We start from the raw sequence: 22,621 nt of genomic DNA, 5'->3' as shown, positions 1-22,621 counted from the left end.
GGACTGATCCTGTCACATCAACACCCTGGGGAAGAAGAACCATCTAAGATGTTTGAGGGACTTTAAACTGCCCTCTCAAAGACTTTCTACACCGGCATCCTGACAGGAAGCATCACAGCCTGACCGTTCTGCTCTCACAACTCTTTAGTATGCCCTAGTATGCCTTTTTTTGTGGTTCTGAAAGGAGCTCCAACCGCATTCAAACTGCAATTCCTAGTATAGGATTCTATTGAATCGCTCTAAAGTAAATTTTGAATTATGTAAGCTCGTAAGATCATCAAAAGATTTCTTCTAAGAGATCACACACGTACCTTGGCCATGAGGAAAAGATTTATATAGTTGCTCCGTTACTCCCATTAGCCCACTGCCTGGATCCTGGAAGGCACTGGACAGCTCATCACCACCTGACAGACAACATACAGATTCCAGGTATATATATATGTATGTACTGTATGGTTCTGCTTCAATAATTAGGTGCCCAACCCTGCACTGTACCATAATTGTATTTTGGTATATATTTTGTGTCTTGATGATCACTACAAGAGACAAGTGTGAAGTATGATGGCTCATTTAAAAAATTTTAATTGCAACCTATATGACTAAATATTTTTCAATTTCTTGTCATAAAATTGCATAATTACACTTTACTGAAATTGTAACTCAAACAACAATTTAGAGTAAAGCATTCTATGAAGCAACCTGTATCATTAACAAAAGAGAATTATGGCCTTTTTATTTTATGACATCTGCCAACCACAATAAAAGACAATGCAGAAAATAACTTTAAGAATATATGTATTTGGTGTCATGGGGCAGAGTAGGAGACAGTTATTTAAAAAAGCCTTGCAAACAAAATCAAATCCAAAAGCACTAAATGTATTCAAGGCAAAAAACAAAACAAAAAACAACAACACAGGAGCATAGTGATGAAAGTCCAGGTGAAAGTGGGTGAAACTAGTGTTATGTCTAGGTTTTATGTCCAGGTATTCTGGAGGAGTGATTGATAAGTAACAGTGAAGCCTGGGAAAATGACATAACACCTGGAAATACTTGTTTCTGCATTACTGATGGAGGCATATTTGTATTCATTTACATCCATAAACAGACAGATCAGGAAACCAGACAGACAGTCAATCAAGCAAACAAATCAAAAACACAAATCAAAAACTGTTATCTAGTAAACAGAGAAATTGGTCATGCACATGAAACTAAAACATGAACATAGAACTATTCAATGAAATTCCGACCACTTCTTTTGTTATTAAACACTTTCTTTTGATCTACCTTTAAGCCATGCTCACATTAGCCATGTCGGGACATAGTCAGTACACCTGTGTACCGTCCCAACGTGGCTAATGTGAGCACGGCTTAAAGGTAGATCAAAAGAAAGTGTTTAATAACACAAGAAGTGGTCGGAATTCTGCTGCTGGCTCCCTCTGGTGGATGGATGAGTGGTCCATGGATTCATATGTTAGTTTCTTTATCAAACCTAAGAACAATTTATCACAACAAACCTATCAATCTTAACATTGGCTGAATAAACCTAGTATAACCTAACAGGGTGAATTAGACAAACCTAGCAAGATGAAGGCAGTTGAGGCTGGTGTTTTTTTTAAAACAATTTTTTATAAATTTTTTAAACCCAGGGCAATCATCTCAGCAGAAAAATCAAACAGTTACACAAAAATATTAAAATGATTACCTTAAAAAAATTATTCAAACAATTGCAAGTAATCTTGCAATTGTCAGCACAATAATGATTTAATAGCACAATTTAATTTTATATTTTTTAAAAATGGAACTCTGAGGAAGCATATAAAGCAAAAACCAAACAGGCCCCAGAATGGTTCCCTGTAGAACACCACTAGCAAAGGGAGCAGGTGATGAAGAATAGTACCCAATGCTAACAGTAAAAAACTGTAAACAACAGGAAAAACACTTTAAATAAGAAGCAAACCACTTTAATGTTCCAACTACATACTGCAGGCATTTTAAGACAATACCATGATTGTTAGTATCAAAAAGCTGCACTTAGATCTACCACAGATTTTGCAACAAATACAGTCTTCACAGGAACAACCCAATAGACACTATAAGTGTAGAGCTATTAATTGCTCAATCAATCTACAAGGCACACCTTGGCAAGAAGAAACACTTGCCAGTTACATGTTCCAATATTTTTGATCACTCAAAAAATGGGCAGTTCAAAAATGTGTGATTTTCTAAACTGTTTAACACATCTATCAAGCACTTCTTGAAGAAAAAGAAATAGGTCAGCTGAAATTCTGATACTCATTCATATTTATGTAACATGTATTGTAAACACTTATAACAAACTAATTGTGTTTTCTTACTGTTTTATTACATACATTGAGGTACAAAAAAGGAATCACACATACTACTACTGGTAGATTAATAGATACTACTACTATTAATATTTATAATAGAAAGAAAAAGGAAAATAGTTGCATATACTTGCATGTGCATAAAATTTAATTTATTTTTTATTAAAAGATATGTAATTTTCATTTAGAGCTTAATTAAAGCAGCAAACAATTGTTCAGCATGTGGAAAATTATAACCACTCTTTTCAGTCATAAACAATATGAGCATAAGACTGAAAATCCTTTATAAAACAAAACAAAAAAAAAAAAGAGAGAAAATAACCAGTTGTTTAAAAATGAACTTAAATTTGCATGGAAGCATATTCTTGAGACCAGCCTGGTTTATAAGCCAAGTATTACAATAAATGGTACAAAATTACATAATAGATTTAAGGGTGCATACTATATGCAGCCTCACTTATTAGAAATCACCCCCTGAAATCAAATGTTAATCATGCTGTCATGTTTACTAAAGACACACTTGAAAATATTTTTACATACATAGATAGTGACGTGTAAAGTCTCCTAATCATTTATAATTCTTATCTATTCTAAAAACATAAATTACTTTTAATTTTTACATACATTATTTTCTTATATAATAGATAGCAGACTGGAATTATTTTTTTCAAATCTTAAATAAAAGATTTCTACTTAATTTCAAAGTTAAATTATTAGGGAGATTTACCCATAGTCTCTGTGGTTTGGCTTGTGGCCACATGCAGTGAGGCCAGGCTGGTGTCAGATCTCTGGGAGGCAGTAGAGGGAGATGACAGGGCAGTGCCATTCACCTTGGACTCAGCCTGTGGCTAGGACATAAGTAAAGAAGGAACCAGACTCATTAACCAAGGAGATGTGTGTTTAGCAATGTTTAGTATATAAACTCAGTAGCCACTATTATCCAATTAGCTGTCATGTTGCAAGACTGCAATGCATAAAATCATGCAGATACAAGTTGAGGGCGTTACAGTTAAAGATCTCAGTAACCATGGTCATGGCATGACTGTTAATGCCAGATGGTCTGGTATTGCAGAAACTGTACAGCTCCTGGGATTTTCATGCACAACTGTTGCTGGAGTTTACACAGAATTATGAGGGGGAAAAAACCTAGATTCCTTTTACTGGATGACAGGGGTAGAACCTAAAGTTCTGTTTGTGTTTGCTGTTGTAACCCATCTGCCTCATTGTTAAAAGTGGTGTACATAGACTCGTTAATACATACGTGTATTAAATATTTTATGTAATTAATAGATTTTATTGGCTTATTTCACAAATACTCTATGAACAGTAATCCATAATGGCAAAGCAAAAACCTTTTAAGTTATGAAAAAATATAAATAAATAAGGCATTTAGGCTCTTGGCTAATGTACTTCAAATTGTACTTATGCCTATCATGTTTGCTTGATTATCCTGAAATGCCTGGAGAACCTGACAAGAGTCGATCTGTTGCAGTGTATGTGATTTAAAGGTATGTTTAAGTATGGAGTGTGTATAAGACCCCAAAACCAATATAAAGTAGCCCGCTACACATATTCATTATCAACTTGAGTTTATATATATTCGAAAAAAAAAATTATTATAACTAAAGACTTGAATGTTCATCTTTATAGCATATATTTATAGTCACTTTAAGAAAAGCAGATTAATGCTGTGAGATCCCTCCTTGATCTCAGAACAGAATTCACTGCGATTCTGGTCCATGCTGACATGTTTACATCACATAACTGACACGTGTCAGCTGCACAATATAAAGGGAAATCTCCCATTCTTCAGCTATGGTGAATGGGGAGGCTACTGAAGTATACTGAACTCACCATTCTGTTCATAGAGACGACTAATCCTTTGTGACATGTTGCATTTTCATATTGGATGCAACTGTTTAATTGCGCCTTTAAAAAAATAATTATTTTCATTACTTGAATTTCATTCAAACAATGCTTGAATTGTATTTATGGCACAGTTTGCACACTATTCCTGTGTAAAAACTAGAGACTGTAGTCTGTAAATATTCCAGGATACAACTGGCACCAACAATCATGTCATGGACAAATTCACTAAGATTACATTTGTTTCCTTATTGTGAAGCTGCACGATTTATGTAGCACTGCACTGCTGCCACATAACTGGTAGATCAGTTCCCACACAAATGTGCTCCTATGCTAGGCTGGTTGAATTGCATGTTTGCCAGTTGTTTCACATTCTGGACTTTAACACATATACACAACTTTGAAAGAGTTTCTTTTCATCATGACTCTTAAAATTATGCTCTAATACAGCACAAATTAAGCAGACTATGCTTCACTTTAAGCTGTATGAACCCTACAAAAGGTCTGAACCCTCCTAAAGGCCTGATGAAAGCTTAAAAAACACTGAAAAACACAAGCCAACTGACTGTACTGACTGAGGAAATGCAGTCGCTGCTTAGAAAAAAAAGCCTATTTAACAGACTGTTAAAAAAAAGAGTAGTTGATGAAACAATTATAGCTAAATACAGTAGATGTACCTGTTTACTACCCATGAGAATTTTTTTTTTCTTGATTATGCCATCACAAACAAACCTGTTTTTATTTTTTTTTACTGAGGTCTGCAGGTCACATAATGTAGCTCTGTGGTTTTTCTTTATATCAGAACTATATTGAAGGCTCTGCATTTGTAAACATTAGGCTAATATAAGGCAGATGTAAGCATTTGTGTGCAATATTTAGTGCAGTATAGTCTCTGCTAAATCTGGTTGAGGAAGTGGTAGGTCTATGGAACTGCTTCTAATTCTCTCTGTTTTGTCCTTCAAATGTGCTGTCATGATGACTACAATAAAAAGAGCCCATTGTTTAATTTCCTCAAGGAAGGCCTTCACAGTGATGTCAGAGATCAGGCCCACCACAACAGTGTCATCATCAAACTTGACAATGCTGTTAGCATTGGAAGTGGTACCTGTACCACCTGTACTGCTGGCAGTCTTCCTGTCAAGAAAGTTAAAGATCTAGGAATAAGTCCTAGAACCTCCAATTTGGTGGTGAGATTGAAGGGAAATATTGTGTTAAATTATGAATTATAAACTCTGCTGAAAGTCTTTCACACTACTGTACCATGAATATGTACCAACTTGTACTCTCCCATGTTCCCTGTGATGAGACCTGCATTATAGGCAGTAGTGCAAGATTGTTTTATCTACACAAAGCTTATAGATGAAAACTTATTATAATTTTGTTGCCTGTATCAGCTGCCATTTTATCCATAAATCTCACAACTGCTTCTGTAAACACAAGTCATAAGAGCTGCACCACACCATAATCTGTGCCACCTTGAAGTACAGCAAAGTGGGAACCAATTGCTCCAGCAGTGTGTGACCTCCGTTCGAATTGGAACTTCCTGATTCAGAGTTTGTTTTTATCTAGATATGAGGAAGTGGCAACATGATCCGATTTACCAAATGGAGGATGAGATGTGTCTTAAAGCAGGTAATGTGTTGGTCAGAAATTTGCAATGCACATTTAAGGCTGGAAGTTTTCTGGTCACAATAAGCGTCCATAAATTAAAAAAAGAAGGGCCCGAAGCTTGCTCCCCAGAGACCGGACATTGGCTAACAGAATGATGGACAGGAAAGCATGGTGTGTGCAATCTCTCAGACGGTTCCTGAAGCTTGTTTCCTTCAGGGTTGCTATTTCAGTTAACATCCTGTGTTCCTCCACAGAATGTTGCTCAGCCAGCGAGCATTAAAAATGGTAAGTGAGTGAATTGTAAACCAGTAGAAATCAGTCTGTCTATCGTATGTCAGGGAAGCCTAGGTAAAAAGAAAAATAATTTAAAATTATATTTAGCCTGAGACTTCATGTGTACCCTCGCCTACTGGAGTTCTAAAGTAACACATACACATCAGTGAAGCAAAAAGGATCTCTCTTTAATTGTGGCACCTAAAAAGACTAATTCAACCCAGCAACCCAATGGTAATTCAAGCCAATGCACTTGCTAATTTGTTTCACTTTCTTGTAAATTCACTTTAATTTTAAATGGTAAAGAAAACAGCTGTGGTGTAAACCTCATTGGATGGCTTTACTGTCATTCATTTCACTCCTGACAAGGGTATAAAACATCAGCTCTCGTCTGTGTAACATGAACTGAAACAATTCAAGTTAGACTGTCCACATGTGGGCAGATCATTGTTTGCTCGTTTGTGTACAGTTTGGCTTCTTAGAGATGTAAGCTTTAAACTGCAATTAGACAGAGGGCTTCCTGTGTGCCATCTACAAATGCCCCTTTTCTCCTTTCATGCTGTTCTCACTCTATTCATTAACAAAATCCCTAAGTTAATGATCTTCATTTTCAAAGAGAAAATAACATAACATACCTATTAATGTTGAAGCATGTTGACCATACACCACACTTATTTCACATATGAGACAGCAGAACATATCTGAAGTAAACATTTTAATGCACACCAATAATCTATTATTAATAAATGGAAAGAAAATGCCTATAGAAAGCGCGTGCTATGATCCCCCAACTGAATGACCAAGAATGCAGATAAATTTTGAATAAATACAAATTAAAATCAATAACAATTTAAATGATATGTGTCAAAATTTAAATCAGTGTGGACTTGGTCGCCCTTATGCTGCTATATGAGACATCACTGTTTTGGATAAGCTTTCCACTAGAAGTTGTAATTTGGCCATAGGAATTTGTGCCTTTTCAGCCACAAATGCTAAAAGGCAAGCTCTGACATGGGGCAAGAAAACACTGTGCACACTCAAATTTTCAATTTTCTTCTGGAGCAAAAGTCTCTTATTCATACCGAAAGAGAAGCTTCATACCACAGCATACAAAAACATTCCAGACAATTATGTTTCCAAACAAATCCACATATGAGTATGATGAAGGAGGGTCCACATGCTTTTAGTCATATATTTCATATATAATAACATTTTTTCAAATATGAAACCTATTTCAATTAAATCTGTAAACGTAACTTTAAGATCTTTTACTACCCACCTGTTCTAGTAGCTGTCTAAGCCTCTTAAGCTGAGACTCAAGCTGCTTGTTATGGTCTTCCAGAATTTGCATTCTTGCCTCTAAGCGACCTTTGTGTTGTCTCAGCAGTTTTGCCTCAGCAATGAGCTCTGCATCACGATTCTGGGGTGAAACAGGTAGCATTGGTGGTGGCGAAGGAAGGGGTGAGAACCCTTTGTGGTCATGGGCCTTTTTAAGTCGATCATATTCTGCCTGTAGCCTCCTAAAACATTGACAATGATAATTGATTGCCCTGCAACAGTGTAAGAATTATCTATGAATCCTAAATAAAGTTTTAAAATTGTTCAAACCTATTCTCCTGTTCTAGATCACTCAGAACTCTCTCAAGTTCACCCTTTTCTTCAGTCTCCATTGAAATGAGGACCTGTGCTGGACTCTGCGGATGGTTTAAAGGGGAACCCTGATTAAGACTCTGGCAGTAGTGTTGGATCAGTAGATGCTCATCATCCCTACAATAAAAAATATAAATCACATAGAAAGTATAAATATTTGGAAAATCACTGCATTTGAACAATGTTTGGCTCTAAACTAGTGCTTGATGTACGTATAAAAACAAAAGCACACGTAAGAGATTTTCCGTTAAAAATAACATTGTTTGTTTTCCTTATTTTCAATTTGTAATGCAAATACTAGACATAAAACTTGAAAGTGAGTTTGGTTTTCTAATCCATATGTATTTTTAAACGGTTTAATAGCCTTCAAAGGCACATTTTTAATAATTTTTATTGTAATATAATAAATTACGTTTATCATATCGTTGCTGTCGGGCGGAAACCTCCTATGTCCAAATTTCGTTGGTACACAACAGTATATGATAGCAATTTTGTTGGTACACAACAGTATATGATAGCAATATAAGGTATAATAACAACTTTAACTATACAATGTTTAATAACAGTTGCATCCAATATGAAAAAACTGTGTTTTTTTTAATCTCCTGCAAAATAATGGTTTTGGAGATACGAGGATTCAGCATGACAGCGACAATATGTAAGTTTTTCTTTGTGACAAGTACTACGCTGTATATATTTTTTCGGTCCTGTTTTACCAAATTGTGTTATGATGAAGTGAAGAAATACAGTGCACACAGTCGCCTCTGAAAATACTGGATAAATACAAGGCTAATTCATGTGTTTGTTTGTTTATGCTAATACACTGAAGGCATTTGGATAATATATAAGAAGATGAGACAATATATCATAATTTCAGCACTCATTACCTGATATTAACATCTACATGTCTTAACCAACATATGTTCTATCACCTTTAATCTGAACCTACCGATATTTAAAATTTTCAATAATACTTGAACATGTGACTGACATGTTTCTTCTTGACTAGCTGTGACTGATTGAATGGTTAATTGATTATTACATTAATTAATAGCACTGGATGTCTATTCTTGGTTTAATCCCAGACTTTTTTTTTATGTAGAATAAAAGAATGTCAGCTTACATGCTCTCATTGGGAGAAATATTCTCATTTACATATGAGCCATTTCTGTTTTCCATTTCAGCAAGCCTGTGAAATACAGAATCATTTTAATGTTATTTCACACATTTAAAAATGGCCTAGAATTTTCAATACTGGTAATTGAGTACCACTGTCTGGAATATTTCAATGTTCTATGTAGAACTATTTTTCTCAGATTTACTAATCATGTCAAACAATCTTTTATTTTAAGTATGAAATTGCTAACAATTTCCTTTAGCAATATTGTTGACCTATGTAAAATGTTTTAACACATAATTACATTCAGCACAAAAGAAATAGTTACTCATACAACTGAACTTCAAGTCAATAAATGGGTATATTAATTAAAAAAAGTATAAGAAGAGTACAAAGTTCATGAAGTGTAACGCTTTTGACTCGACTTTTGAATGGGTGTCTATTACCCCTTTTCCACTGGAAAGAACCGGGTGCTGGTTCAGAGCTAGCGCTGGTGCTGGTTCAAAGTTGGTAACACTGGCGAACCTTCTAAGAACCGGTTTGCCTTTCCATCGGCTAGAGAGCCATCACAGGGCCGAGTCTGACGTCACTGTATATGTGTCATGTTTCCCAGCAACTTTAGAGCAGCAGCGGCAAACACAAACACAACATCAACAATGGCGGATGTTGCTTTACTGTTGATGCTCATGGCTTTGTGAACCTACATTGCAAGCGGTTCTTAAGTCTAGACCAGCAACCTTTTGGTGCTACTTAAGAACCACTTTTCCTGGTTCAGAGCCGGTGCTTTGGCTGTTGAAAAAGAAAGAACTGGTTCCAAATTAGGCTCTGGCTCTAAACCAGCACTCAAACTGCCTCAGTGAAAAAGAGGCATAAGGGGTGAAACCCCCTGGCTCCTAAACGAGAGCAGGAATCTTCTCATGTGTAACAGACTCAAAGGAAGGACATTGGCTGCTGCTGCAATGAGACCAAGTACCCTCTGCATTTGGGCAGCCAAATGTCTTTCACAGCAGAAAGGATGAACTCCACCAGAGCGGGAGACAGACATGCTTGATTGAATCCCAAACTACACCACAGGAGGTGGTTCTCTGAGATTCTCTAGGTTCAGCCTGAGGCCTAGGGATCCCAGGTGGGCAAACATGTTATCTCAATGCCTGGCAGCCTTGAGTTATCTAGGTATTTGAGCACATGGATGCCCTGGAGACCCAATGGTGCAAGGGCAGCAACCATGCACTTTGTAAAAGTTTGCGTACGTACGTGATAAGGATAGGCTGAAATGGAAAACACGGTACTGATACACCTTGGCCCTGAAAGTGAAATCTCTGATGTCCTGGCAAAGAAAATAGGCATTCTTCAAGTCTATTGTCACAAGTAAGTCCTTAGACCTGATCTGATACGCAATGAGCTTGAGAGTTAGCATTTTGAATTTTTCAGCATACGGTTCAGAGTGATCCAGAAGTGGACGTAGCCATCAGACTTTCATTGGGAGCCAAAAAATACCAGCTGTATGCTTTATGGCCCCTTCCCTAAGCAGCAAGATCCTCCTGGGATGAATGACACCATGGTCTGTGCTGACCATGGTGAACAACATGCCTCGAAAATGAGGACTTGCGGCAAAGCATAGCCTTTCCCTACAGTTTCCAAGACCCATTTGAACACACTCAACAAAGGTTTCCATGCTGTCAGATGGTCTGAGAGAGCAGTTAGCCCCTTGCTGTACACATCTCAGCTGGTGCCCTGAAACAGTGAACTGGCAGGGGTTAGCCCAGTAGGTGGAAACACACAAGAAGCAGGAGACCCCCGAGCCACCAAGGATGGCATGGCAGACAGTGCTGAAAATGGCCATAGAAGCGGCACCCCAGGAACTTACAGGATTTAAAGGATCTGCTGCTAACTAGTCAGATATCACAGTCCAACTTCAGGGGAATACAAGCTACTAGGAATCTGCATTATCACCTGTTAGTCACATTCCCATTCACATATTTTATTTGTTATTGAGATATCTGCAAATAGGATTTTAGCAATTTGAATTGCAGAGCTATTTTTTATGTTTTCCTACTTGATTTCAAATATTGCTCTCACCTGCTAGCATAATGCTCAATGCGTGAATGGGTGTCATCATAGGACAGTTGTGGAGAAGATGCTGGGCTATAATTGACACAGAACAAAATAAGGAATTACACATCAAAAGGATACAGCAAACAATGGATACACACATTATAATACTAATCAGTTATATTTTGCTTGTAACTGTATGCATTGTCAGCAATTTTGTGCAACTGTTCAAGTACAATTTGTGCTAATGGATTTTGCTTTAAATATTCAGTAAGGAGCAAGATAGTAAAACATCGGAAGCCAATAAATAGGTGTATTGGTATTTTGGTAAATGAGGTCAGTTTGCGATAATATGCTAATGTGTATAAACTTTTATACTACTTTTAAGTGGTGAAGAAGAAGTCAAGCGCACACATGACACAATCTTACCTTAGGTTGAATAACTTTGTGTGTTTACATGGTTGGTTTGTTATAGTAGTTTGTTGTAGTAATGAAAATTACCTAAGTTGCCTATCCTGACTGACAAGGGTCTCCCAGAAATGTCCAAACTCCAGGGGTAGAGGGAGGTGCTCAAAAGCAACATGCTAAGCTTTCCTTTAAACTGTTTTTCAATATTTGCGCTGAATAGACAAAATAGATAGCTTTCAATCCTGAATGAGCAAGCCAGAAGAAAGCAGAAACCAGAATGACTATTACCATTTACCAGTTACTATTAGGGATTATCCCGTTTATTATTCCGTTTTATACAGTGCATAATAAAGTCAGGCCTTACTGTGTTCTCTGGTACAATTAAATCAAATCTAATCAAATTTTATTTGTCACATACACATACATACAGAGTACGACATGCAGTGAAATGCTTTTTGCATCTGTCTGGTATTCAAACATAAGGAATGCAAATTGGGATAAACTCTGATAATTGCTCTGTTCTGTGGTACACAGAACCAGTATTCAAGTGAGCTCAACCCCTGAAGGTGAGAGACAAACTGTTCCAGGCTCATTCTGCCATTTAACTGCATATAGCTGTGTTAAGAAAAAACAAATGGTACACAGCACAGAGGAGAGACACTATACACTATGTTCAGTGGAATGAAACATGCTCTGCTTACAGTGTAGTGAAGTTTCCGGATGTTTAATATTGGAAAACTGCTATACCAACAAGAAAATGTCTGCCAGATACAAGACTGCTATAGTCTTCTCCAAAATTATTGAAACAGCATACCCCTTTATTATTTTTGTTGAACATTGAAAATATTCTCAAGTCATCTTACAACCTGGCACATTTTATTTGATTTTACTCATTCTTCAAGTGGGCAAAATACATGTGACTGATGTAACATATGAACCCAGATTAAAACGTTAAAACCCTGTTAAAAAATTAATTAGGTAAGATGAATCAATGGCTCTGCAAGTCTAAATTTGGTTTGAGCCCTGGGTTTCATTTGTGAAGATTGCATTTGTTGATAAAAAAGACAAAAGCAGCATGAACGCCAGAGAGCTGTGTATAGGAGAGCTATTGGTTCATATTAATCTTAATACCTCAAACCCAAATGTCTTCAGTGTGAAGTAAACACTATATTGACCTTGCTGTTCCAATATTTTCAGAGAAGATCGTATAAATCTGTATTACTATCCATTTGATATGGCTTTTATTTTGCATGATTGTATTTGGCAGCTCTTGTTTAGCTCCATAGATGTTTTCATGAGCCATGTAAATACCTGACTGTACTAAAGTGATTTGGAACAGCAATACTCACAGGTGGTCAACAGGCCAGAAGTTAATCAGAGTAACAGGGCTGCAAAACAAGTCAAAGTGAGGACACACACACACACACACACACACACACACACACACACACACACACACACACACACATACACACACAATAATTTATGTTACAAATGTTTTTGTTATTGAGTAATTGCATTGAATGGCAGAATATTGCATATAGATATTTTATATTAATGACAAATGAAGTCTGTGGGTTGGCTCAGTCCAATGCTGTAACATACAGAGAACCTTTAGTAAAATCCATTAATGGAGAAAATGCAAACTCAGTAATCTGAGCACAGGACTAACCAGAAACCATGGCACTGTGAGACAGCAATGCTACCCACTGCACCACCATGCCCATCTATTAGTGAAACCATCAGATCTCTTCCACAGAAACAATACTTCACGGCAAAGAACATCTTGAGCCTGGTTTAAATACATGATATCCCATAAGAGAACTGCATGACCAAGGCACCCTCTGGTGGGTTGGAGGGGGAAGTGCAGGTGGAGACTTTATAGTAGCATTTCAATGATGGTTGTTCAGCTTTCTGAGATATTTCAGGTAAAAACAGTTAAAAGCATATTTGAAATACGAAACATATTTGGGAAAAGTCAACTTTAATCTTTTGCATATCTACTCCCAGTTCCCATTATGTCTCACTTGCTATTACTTTTAAGACTTAAAGACTTGCTTCAATTCACAGATGCCCCTTGAAATTAAACCTTTGAATTAGGTGTGTGCGATAATCTTAAAAAAAAAAAAAAAAAAGATATCTTTTCTGGGATTTTTCCAATACCGATAATCAGACAATGTTTAGCAAAATTCAAAAATGGGTTTGTAATTTTCTTACAACAATCACTGCTCTGCTGTAAAGTGAACAGTGCAGTACAAATATCTTGTTGAATATTGCAAAAAAGATCATTCAGATTTGTCAAAAATTTTGCATTTAAAAAATAATGTGTAAACAAATAATACTACTGTAAACAAAGCCTACAGAGTGAAAAATCTTTTTGACTTGAGCTTAAACTGTAATTAAATTCACATTTCAATCTATACAACAAAATTTTGCAATGAAAACGAAGCCTACATTTTAAAGGCTAAAAGGTAACATAGCCATTATAATTTAAAGTAACCATTTTAATATAAAAGGCGCTACGATAGTGGAAACAGGCTTTCAACAGCTTGAACTTTTTTGCCATCGACTGGGTTTCTTTGGTCTCACAATTTCACATGCGTTTCAAGTTGCGTGATAAAATCCCCAGTTAGTCTGTCTGGCATCTGGTTTAAGAGAAGCACGGTGACACATTACAATACTGCTTCCTGTGATGAAAGCTCTCTCAGAAGAGCTGCTTGAGGCAGGGATGCACAGCTACTCTTTTGATAGCTTCCAGAGTCTTGGGAAAATGTATTTCTTGTGTTTTCCACCAGTCAAATGGATTTACATCACTGTCTAGCTCAGGTATCATCAAGTAGCTCTCTATCTCCTTTTCAATTGCAATGTGCAGCGCCTGGCCTCTGAATTCCTGTGATTTCTTGAGATAGCTGCCAAATAGCTTTTTTTTGCCGGCTCACTGGCGTCATAATTACCTGCTCCAGGTTCTGCGGTCATTGCCTACGCAGAAGCAGTTGAGGGACCTAGGGTAAGGGCTATCTTTCTCTGTCACCATAACTATAAGTTCTGCGTCACTGCTGTCTTAATGGCTTTGTCATCATTATTGTAGTGGATTTTGAAGCGGGGGTCAAGTGTGGATGCCAAACTCAGCAGCTCATCCACTCATTCAGTCTTCTGTGTACCTGGAGTTATGGGACTCTGGAATGGTTCATTTAATTTTTTTAGCTAGGTCTATTTCATCAGATCAATCAAACCATGAATTGTGCGGTCAGAGAGAGGTATGGTTCAGACTTTCTGCTGACCACAAGTCAGTTGGTGTGGCAAAATGCAAAACTATTTGCACCTTATGAGTACATGAATCGAACAATTTAGGCAGTGCTGTATTACTGAAGTATTTACACCCAGGTAGTGTGTATCTTGGGTCTAACATATTTAAAAGCTATTTATCTCGCTCAACCGCTTGTACTGGTGCCATCTGTTGCTTTTTTTCAAAATAATAATAAAAAAAAAATTCGGCATCGTGTTCAGCTGACTCCTGAAGTTATAAATCTAATGTCATCGAGCAGCTTTTGACTACAACCACTTTTCTGCACAGTTTTCAGATCAGTGTATTTTGACTAACATCTGGCCTTTAAAAACCAAACCACCTCCATGGTAGTGAAGACGATCCATGTCTATAAATGAATTACTGCATTAATTGTGAATTTGTTGGTGTTTGAATATTTTCTCCTCTCACTGGTTTTTCTTTGCTCATTTTAACTTCTGTCCAACATCGCCCACTCTGCTGTGTACCGCCGCACAGAAACACGCAGCACGCATTAAATTCGTGAAGACGAAGCATTTTGATTGGTTACTGAAAATGAATGACATTCTCAATTATATGATTTGACATATCGTTAGAACAACAATTACATCACACAATATATTGCACACCCCTACTATAAACTTTCCTGTGGAAACAGGACTCACTCATTCATAATGCACAGAGACTAGTTTTCCATATCAAGACATATGTTAAACCATTAAATAATGCCTACAATGGCCATGGTCCTTAGAATAATCTTGAGTTATGATAACATGCTACTGACATCTACAAACAAAATTCTCAGAATTTTAATCATATACAGTGGGGCAAATAAGTATTTGATACACTGCCAATTTGTCAAGTTTTCCCACTTACAAAGAATGGAGAGATCTGTAATTTGAGAGACAGAAAAAAAAAAAATCTAGAAAACCACATTATGATTTTTAAATAATTAATTTCCATATTATTGCATGAAATAAAGTATTTGATCACCTAACAACCAGCAAGAATTCTGGCTCTCACAGACCTGTTAGTTTGTCTTTAAGAAGCCCTTCTATCCTCCACTCATTACCTGTATTAATTGCACCTGTTTGAACTCATTACTTGTATAAAAGACACCTGTCCACACAATCAGACAGACTCCAAGCTCTCCAATATGGGCAAGACCAAAGAGCTGTCTAAAGCCCTATTCCGACGGGATTAGTTTTATGTGGGGACATGGGGGTAAAGTAATTATTACCAGAGCTTCTCTGTGATTTTAGTCCCGTCCGAATGTGCCATCTCGGTCATCATTACGGACAATAGCACTATTCGGACGAGACTAGTTTTACGTGGGGACGTGGAGTAATAAAATTTTACTTCAGGACGTCTGTAATATTAATTGGCCAATTCGCACGGGACTGGACATCTCAGTAAAACTAGCAGAAGTGGGAGGGGTAACTTGCTTTACGCACCACACTAACCTCCTTGTCGTCATGTGCATATGACGTTGCTTCCTGTTTCAAGCGCCTCCATGCTTGCAAAACGCGCCAAAAACTACTTTTAAACAGGAAATGACGGAATTTTACCGTACATATTTACAGCGGGTCAATTCGGACGGGATTAGTATTACCTGAGGTAATTTTTCCGGACTGTTTTGCAGAAGGTAAAAGTCGCCGTAATCTTTAATGACATTGTCCATAAAGATTACCGAGATGGCACATTCGGACGGGACTAAAATCACAGAGAAGCTCTGGTAATAATTACTTTACCCCCACGTCACCACGTAAAACTAGTCCCGTCCGAATAGTGCTTAAGTCAGTAAAGATTACGGCGACTTTTACCTTCTGTAAAAAGGCCCGTAAAAATTACCTCAAGTAATACTAATCCTGTCCGAATAGACCCGCTGTAAATATGTGCGGTAAAATTCCACAAAAGGCAAAAAGCTTGGTGAGAAGGTAACAACTTTTTTATTATTTAAGGATGTATTAGAAAATAGAAGAAATTCAAGAGGACTGTCAATCTCCCTTGGATTGAGGCTTCATGCAAGATCTCACCTCATATCAATGATCCTGAGAAAGATTAGGGATCAGCCCAGAACTACACGGGAGGACCTGGCCAATGACCTGAAGAGAGCTGGGGCTACAGTCTACACGGTTACCATTAGTAACACACTACACCGTCATGGATTAAAATCCTGCAGCGTGCGCAAGGTCCCCCTGCTCAAGCTAACACATGTCCAGGGTCCTTTGAAGTTTGCCAAAGACCATCTGGATGATCCAGAGGTGGCATGGGAGAAGGTCATATGGTCAGATGATACCAAAATAGAACTTTTTAGTATAAACTCCACTCGCCGTGTTCGGAGGAAGAAGGATGAGTACAATCCCAAGAACACCATCCCAACCTGAAGCATGGAGTTGGAAACATGCTTTGGGGATGCATTTCTGCAAAAGGGACAGGATGACTGCACCCTACTGAGGGGAGGATGGATGGGGCCGTGTATTGCGAGATTTTGGGCAACAACCTCCCTCAGTAAGAGCATTGAAGGTGGGTCGTGGCTGGGTCTTCCAGCATGACAAAAAACACACAGCCAGTGTGTGCAAACCTGGTCAAGAACTACAGGAAACGTCTGAACTCTGTAATTGTAAACAAAGGTTTCTGTAACAAATATTAAGTTCTATTTTTCTAATGTATCAAATACTGATTTAATGCAATCATTTTTTTTTTTTAGATTCTGTCTCTCAGTTTAGATGTACCTACAATAAAATTACAGATCTCTGTGTAGGGTTGCAAAGGGGCGGAAAGTTTCCGGTAAATTTCCAGTAAATTTCTGGAAACTTTCCATGGGAACTTAATCTGCGGAATTAAGTTCCCAATATTTTGGGAATATTCAAAATCGGAAACTTTACGGGAATTTATGGAAATGTATGGGAATTTATGGGAATTATTTGGAAATATAGGGAAATGTATATAAACTATATCATATACAAACATAAATAAACATTTTGTTTGGTCATAAGCAGACAAACATTCAAAGGTAATACAAATTTTAAAAATGACATCTTGACCGATTTAATTGTAAGTAGAACTTTAACTGATTCTTTCATTGAGTAACACAAAAGCATAATAAACATTATTATGCTTGTAATAAACATAATAAACTTAATAATTGTAATAAACATATTTCCCTATGATTGCTGTAAAATTAAAGCATCCCCCACCCTTAATCTTCTAAAAAAGTCCCAATCAAAATGTAAAATTAAGCATTTTTTCTTATTTTATTAATAGCTTATTAGGTCTCTGGAAAATGGAGGTGAACCCCCCCTTAAGTGAGATATGGAGGATTTTTTTTTTATTTCAGGGGGAGTGTGTGTGTGTGGGGGGGGGGGGGGGCATGTGGTAACACTCCTAATTTACTGCTTATTAAGAGTTAGTAAGGTAGTTATTAAGTTTAGGTATTGGGTACAATTAAGAATGTAGAATAAGTTAATGCAGAATAAGGCATTAATATGTGCTTAATAAGTAATAAATAAATAGCCAATATTCTATTAATATTCATGCTAATAAGCAACTAGTTAAATGACCCTAAAATAAAGTGTTACTGTGCATGTTATGGAAGAATGCAAGTACATGCAGGGGGTTTGGCCTCAATGGCCCTCCAGTGAGCAGTGTGCTGTGTGCAAGTGACTGAGGAATGCAGGATACAACTTAAATTGCATTAAATCTTGTTGTTTTAAACAAATTATGCTGCAAGATTTTTTTTAACTACTTAACTTCTTTTTAACTTCAAGTTCCTTGTTATAGGCAACTCTGCATTTTTTTTTTTAAATTCACAGTTTATTTCCATATATTCCTGTTAATTCCCATGGAAAACATTAACAGGAATATATGGAAATAAACTGTGAATTTAAAAAAAAGAATGTTTTCCAGCCTTGAAAATTCCCAGAATTTTGCAACCCTATCTCAGTGTAAGATCTCTCAGATCTCTCTGTAATTGGGAAAACTTAAAATCAGCAGTGTATCAAATACTTATTTGCCCCACTGTCCAGAATACTGGTGTATATTCAAATTTGATAGCTTGCATCGTATTTTCATTTCACTGCAGACATGACTAGACCTCCAATGCAACATGGCAAACCCTTTTCATCAACCACACAATCAGGGATACACAATTATGACCTCTACTAAACTGGGATTATTTATATAATCTTGTGACCTCATAACTTTGTATCATTGTAACATGTAAACACTGGAGAAATGCAACTTTTCATGTTCACTTAAAAAAAAATAAATCTATATACAGTAAATATTCAAAATTCATACATATCATGGAAAATTACTTTTTTACTGGCATAACACTTGTCCGTTATGTTATACCTAGTGTAGTTAAATCAGGCTCTGGATTTTTTTTTTTATTTCATGCTCCCTGATATGTACATAACCAGAAAGAAAATACAAGCTTCAGCCCAGGAAAGCATGGGGCCCAGGAATGGTAGCATTTTCTGTCTTCATGTCTGGTTGCTCATCACCAAAAAAATAAAAGACCCCAAAAACCAAATCTAAAATTATCCCCAAAACACAAATGCATAAGCCAATCATTATACAATTATTTCCCAGAGAGTCATTAAAAGCACAAAATGCCCCTTCAAGAAAATAAACCCAGCCACCCCCACCCCAATGACCACCTGATGACAGGTGGCAGTCTGTAAGCTATGCAAAACTTGGGTCACAATGAAATGGAATTGAAAATATCTCTCACGTTTCCATGTTATCACCCTCAAGAATGGTCTGCACAGGGAGGTAGCCCATACGGGGGTGTTTGGCAAAATAACGTTTTGTCCTGAACTTGTTCTTTAGCACCTTGGCAAAATCTCTTACATCTTCACCAGAGGTTGTCTATGAAAAACACATAAATAGAAATGATTAATAAACATATAAAAAATGAACACAACAAGGTTACTGGGAATGTGCCTACTATTCAATATACATTAATATGTTATACATTCACTGACCCACTTTATGGGAAACACCTCTACACTTCATGCAATTATACATTGTGTAGCAGACAAATAAACGCTCCAGATATACTGTATGCCCAGAAACACTATACATACGCACTATTGTGTGAATTTTATGAATGTAAAACAGAAGCTTTGTTAACGTACCGGAGTGCAATATTCAACCATGGGATACTGCATTTTATGGCCCTTAGCCACTCTGCCAGAAAAGAAGCAGCTCTGGCAGATGTCATAGTTAAAGTGCTTTAAGCTTCTATACCTGCAGAAAGGTAATTTAGAATTAGAGTGTCAAAATATAATGGTGATCCACAATGAATTTAAAAAAAGGGCTACAGAAGCTTTGAAACAACTGAATCTTTCTGAGTACAATTGTACTGTTTACAATTGTACTGTTTACTCATGAATCAAACTAAACATTACAAACTAAACATCAAAATTTTTCTTAACTTGAGAATACCTTTCTACTTTTGAAATATATACACACACACACACACACACACACACACACACACACACACACACACACACACACACACACACACACACACAAACACACAGTATAAACAGTAGCATCTAAGATGACATGCTAAATAAAACAATGCTCACAGTAATTATTAGCAAATAAACACAAAATAGTTTTTGGGCTGTAAAAGTTTATACTACACAAAGGAGTATTCTTCTGCCTTCTGTTCTTTTGCCTTGTGTGTTGTAATCTCTTTGCTGCTCATGGCTTTTCCAGCTGGATGTTACCATAATGATGATCACTTTAATCAGTCACTTTAATTGATGGCAGTTGTATTGTCTGATTAATGTTTAATCACAGTTTCATTCCATCTGATTATATCCATCAAAAATAATTGCAAATTAAACTACAGTAAACCTTTTTCATCTAAGTTTCCTTATTGCACTGTGATGCTACAATACGTGTATAATCTGCTGACCACAACATGCAATGTACAAGCCCCCAAGTGCTTCCAGCCAGTGTAGCTTAACAGTCACATATAGACATTGATCTATGCAACATATGTACAATACGTTTGGTTAATTAAATGTAGAATATCACATTAATCAACCAGTCAAATTTTTCAAGTAAATGTTCACAGGGTTTAATATTATTACTAATACTTAAATACTATTGTCCACTATGTCTTGATAAAACTGAACAGTAATTTACTGAACAAAAACCTACTACCAAACTGCAAGAAGATTATTTTTAAGAAATAAATACCTGAAGCCAATAATAGGACATTCCTTGCAGATGTTGCATTTGGCCTGGTGCTTGGCTGTCTCTGCTGCTGAAACACGATGAAGTACAGGAAGCCAGACCATTGACTGAGGCTCCAAGCGCATCCAGTCTAAGAAAACTGATGCTTCTAGTTCTGGCTTGTTATTTGCCTTTAGTAAGAGAACAATTTTAAAGATGTATGACACTGAGGTGTTTTTACTTACATTTACATTGCATCATCATAATCATAGTGTGTGTGAATAGAGTGATGAAGAACAAAGCCTTTCTTTAAATAAACTAGCTTGTTAGCTTTTTTTGGCAGAATTAACAACAGCAAACAACATTCTGCATTATAAGTGAATGTTATTAAAAGGAATTCTAATTGTTTATATTCACTATATATAACTATTACCAAATCTTGCTAATCGTATTAAAACATGACAATGACACCTGGACTTACAAACTGAAAACAGCTGCGCACACTAGGTTCAATGTTGCTTCCTCCAAATGATGCCACCTCACCCAGCTGCCGGGGGATCTGGATTGAGTCATGCAGCAGAAGGCCAAGGCGTCGCTGGTCACAGAATCCTGTGGCACTAGCCACCTGTCTAAACAGAACTAGTAAGAACAGACATGCAAAATGAGTATAAGCTGTACCTGCAGGAAAATAAATTATACAGTGCAAAAAAGTGCCTGTTGCCTGCAAAACAACGTGCAAGACCTTACTTTTAAAATGCTGCATTTTCTACAATTTCCACTAATACTTTTTTGATAGCTACTGTAGTAAAAATAAACAGATCAAGCAGAATAATAGAATAATAAAAATCACAACCAATCAACGAACAAGAAAATACTATACTGCTAAAATTACTATAGCTGAACTAAACAGCAAGTATGAATGTTTCCTATTATTCAATGTTTATTAAACAAATAATAATAGCAGTTAAAATAACTTACATCTGTATTTGTCTTCAAGGTGAGCTTTGCAGAGAGAAATTATTCCTGTTTTCAAAGACAGGGTTCGGATCCTCCCGGTTCTACCACTGTGAAAGTTACATTACACTGAGCATTAAAACACAGACTGCTGTAGAGGTATAGGTAGAGCAAAGTTTGGATTTATGCATGGACTAAACTGGGCTTGCCCATGGCCCTGAGAAAATATTTATCTAATATTTTCCTGGAGTGGTGATCTCACTGGCAAATTTTCGTTTGCATTATAAACAAACCATTCTCAACATTCACAGAAACAGGGATCTTGATTCAATTCTAAGTTCTATGCTATTTGTAATTGAATTAAATCTAATATTTCATCTAAACTGCCACCTAGATATAAAGTTATTGTTTATTGTGTTATTACTGTATTGTGACTATATATAATTGGTAGAAGAAAACTATTAGAGCTGATTGAGCAAAGGCAAAAATGTGCAACGTGAGAGGAAACTGTAAGATTTAGGTTTATATCCTACTCGCACCAGTGTCAAATTCTCAGAACTTGAAAATTGACAATTGTTTAACAATTTAAAGCTGGAATGGAGTTTCTAGTTAAAAATATACAAATTTTGGAAAAAATTAAACAGTGATTTAAGAAAAATGAGAACTTGTATGGTTATATGAATAAACACATTCCAAAGTTAGGCAATGGCCTGAGATGAGGTAACTGAATACAGTGTTCCACTCACTTGTTGCTTGGCCCCTTAATAATTCGAAAACCAGCACACATTAACAGGTTCCTATGTAACTTTGGTGTTTCGACCCTAATAATAAAATTCTAATTCAATTTATTTCTATAGAACT

At 36.6% G+C, this 22,621-nt stretch overlaps 1 protein-coding gene across 7 annotated transcripts in view; it reads right to left on the bottom strand.

Annotated features, from left to right (window-relative positions):
* The window catches only part of dmd (dystrophin), a 147,679-nt gene that overhangs the window by 9,072 nt on the left and 115,986 nt on the right, over window positions 1-22,621 (bottom strand). For 4 of the 7 annotated variants that reach the window (XM_047803688.1, XM_047803690.1, XM_047803691.1 and 1 more), the window contains 12 exons: window positions 21,785-21,870; window positions 21,288-21,445; window positions 20,831-20,997; window positions 19,750-19,861; window positions 19,344-19,480; window positions 12,672-12,710; window positions 10,942-11,007; window positions 8,869-8,934; window positions 7,704-7,862; window positions 7,375-7,615; window positions 3,073-3,193; window positions 312-404 (listed from right to left, as the gene is read on the bottom strand). In XM_047803688.1, coding sequence (XP_047659644.1) covers window positions 312-404; window positions 3,073-3,193; window positions 7,375-7,615; window positions 7,704-7,862; window positions 8,869-8,934; window positions 10,942-11,007; window positions 12,672-12,710; window positions 19,344-19,480; window positions 19,750-19,861; window positions 20,831-20,997; window positions 21,288-21,445; window positions 21,785-21,870 — 1,445 coding nt within the window. Of the gene's footprint in view, window positions 1-311; window positions 405-3,072; window positions 3,194-7,374; window positions 7,616-7,703; window positions 7,863-8,868; window positions 8,935-10,941; window positions 11,008-12,671; window positions 12,711-19,343; window positions 19,481-19,749; window positions 19,862-20,830; window positions 20,998-21,287; window positions 21,446-21,784; window positions 21,871-22,621 lie in introns of those variants that run through there. The other 3 variants (XM_047803689.1, XR_007138527.1, XR_007138528.1) reach the window with 3 other exon arrangements.

This window comes from Tachysurus fulvidraco, chromosome 18 (assembly GCF_022655615.1).
Source record: "Tachysurus fulvidraco isolate hzauxx_2018 chromosome 18, HZAU_PFXX_2.0, whole genome shotgun sequence".
Classification (NCBI taxonomy): Eukaryota; Metazoa; Chordata; class Actinopteri; order Siluriformes; family Bagridae; genus Tachysurus; species Tachysurus fulvidraco.
This window is presented reverse-complemented; position numbering and strand designations above follow the sequence as displayed.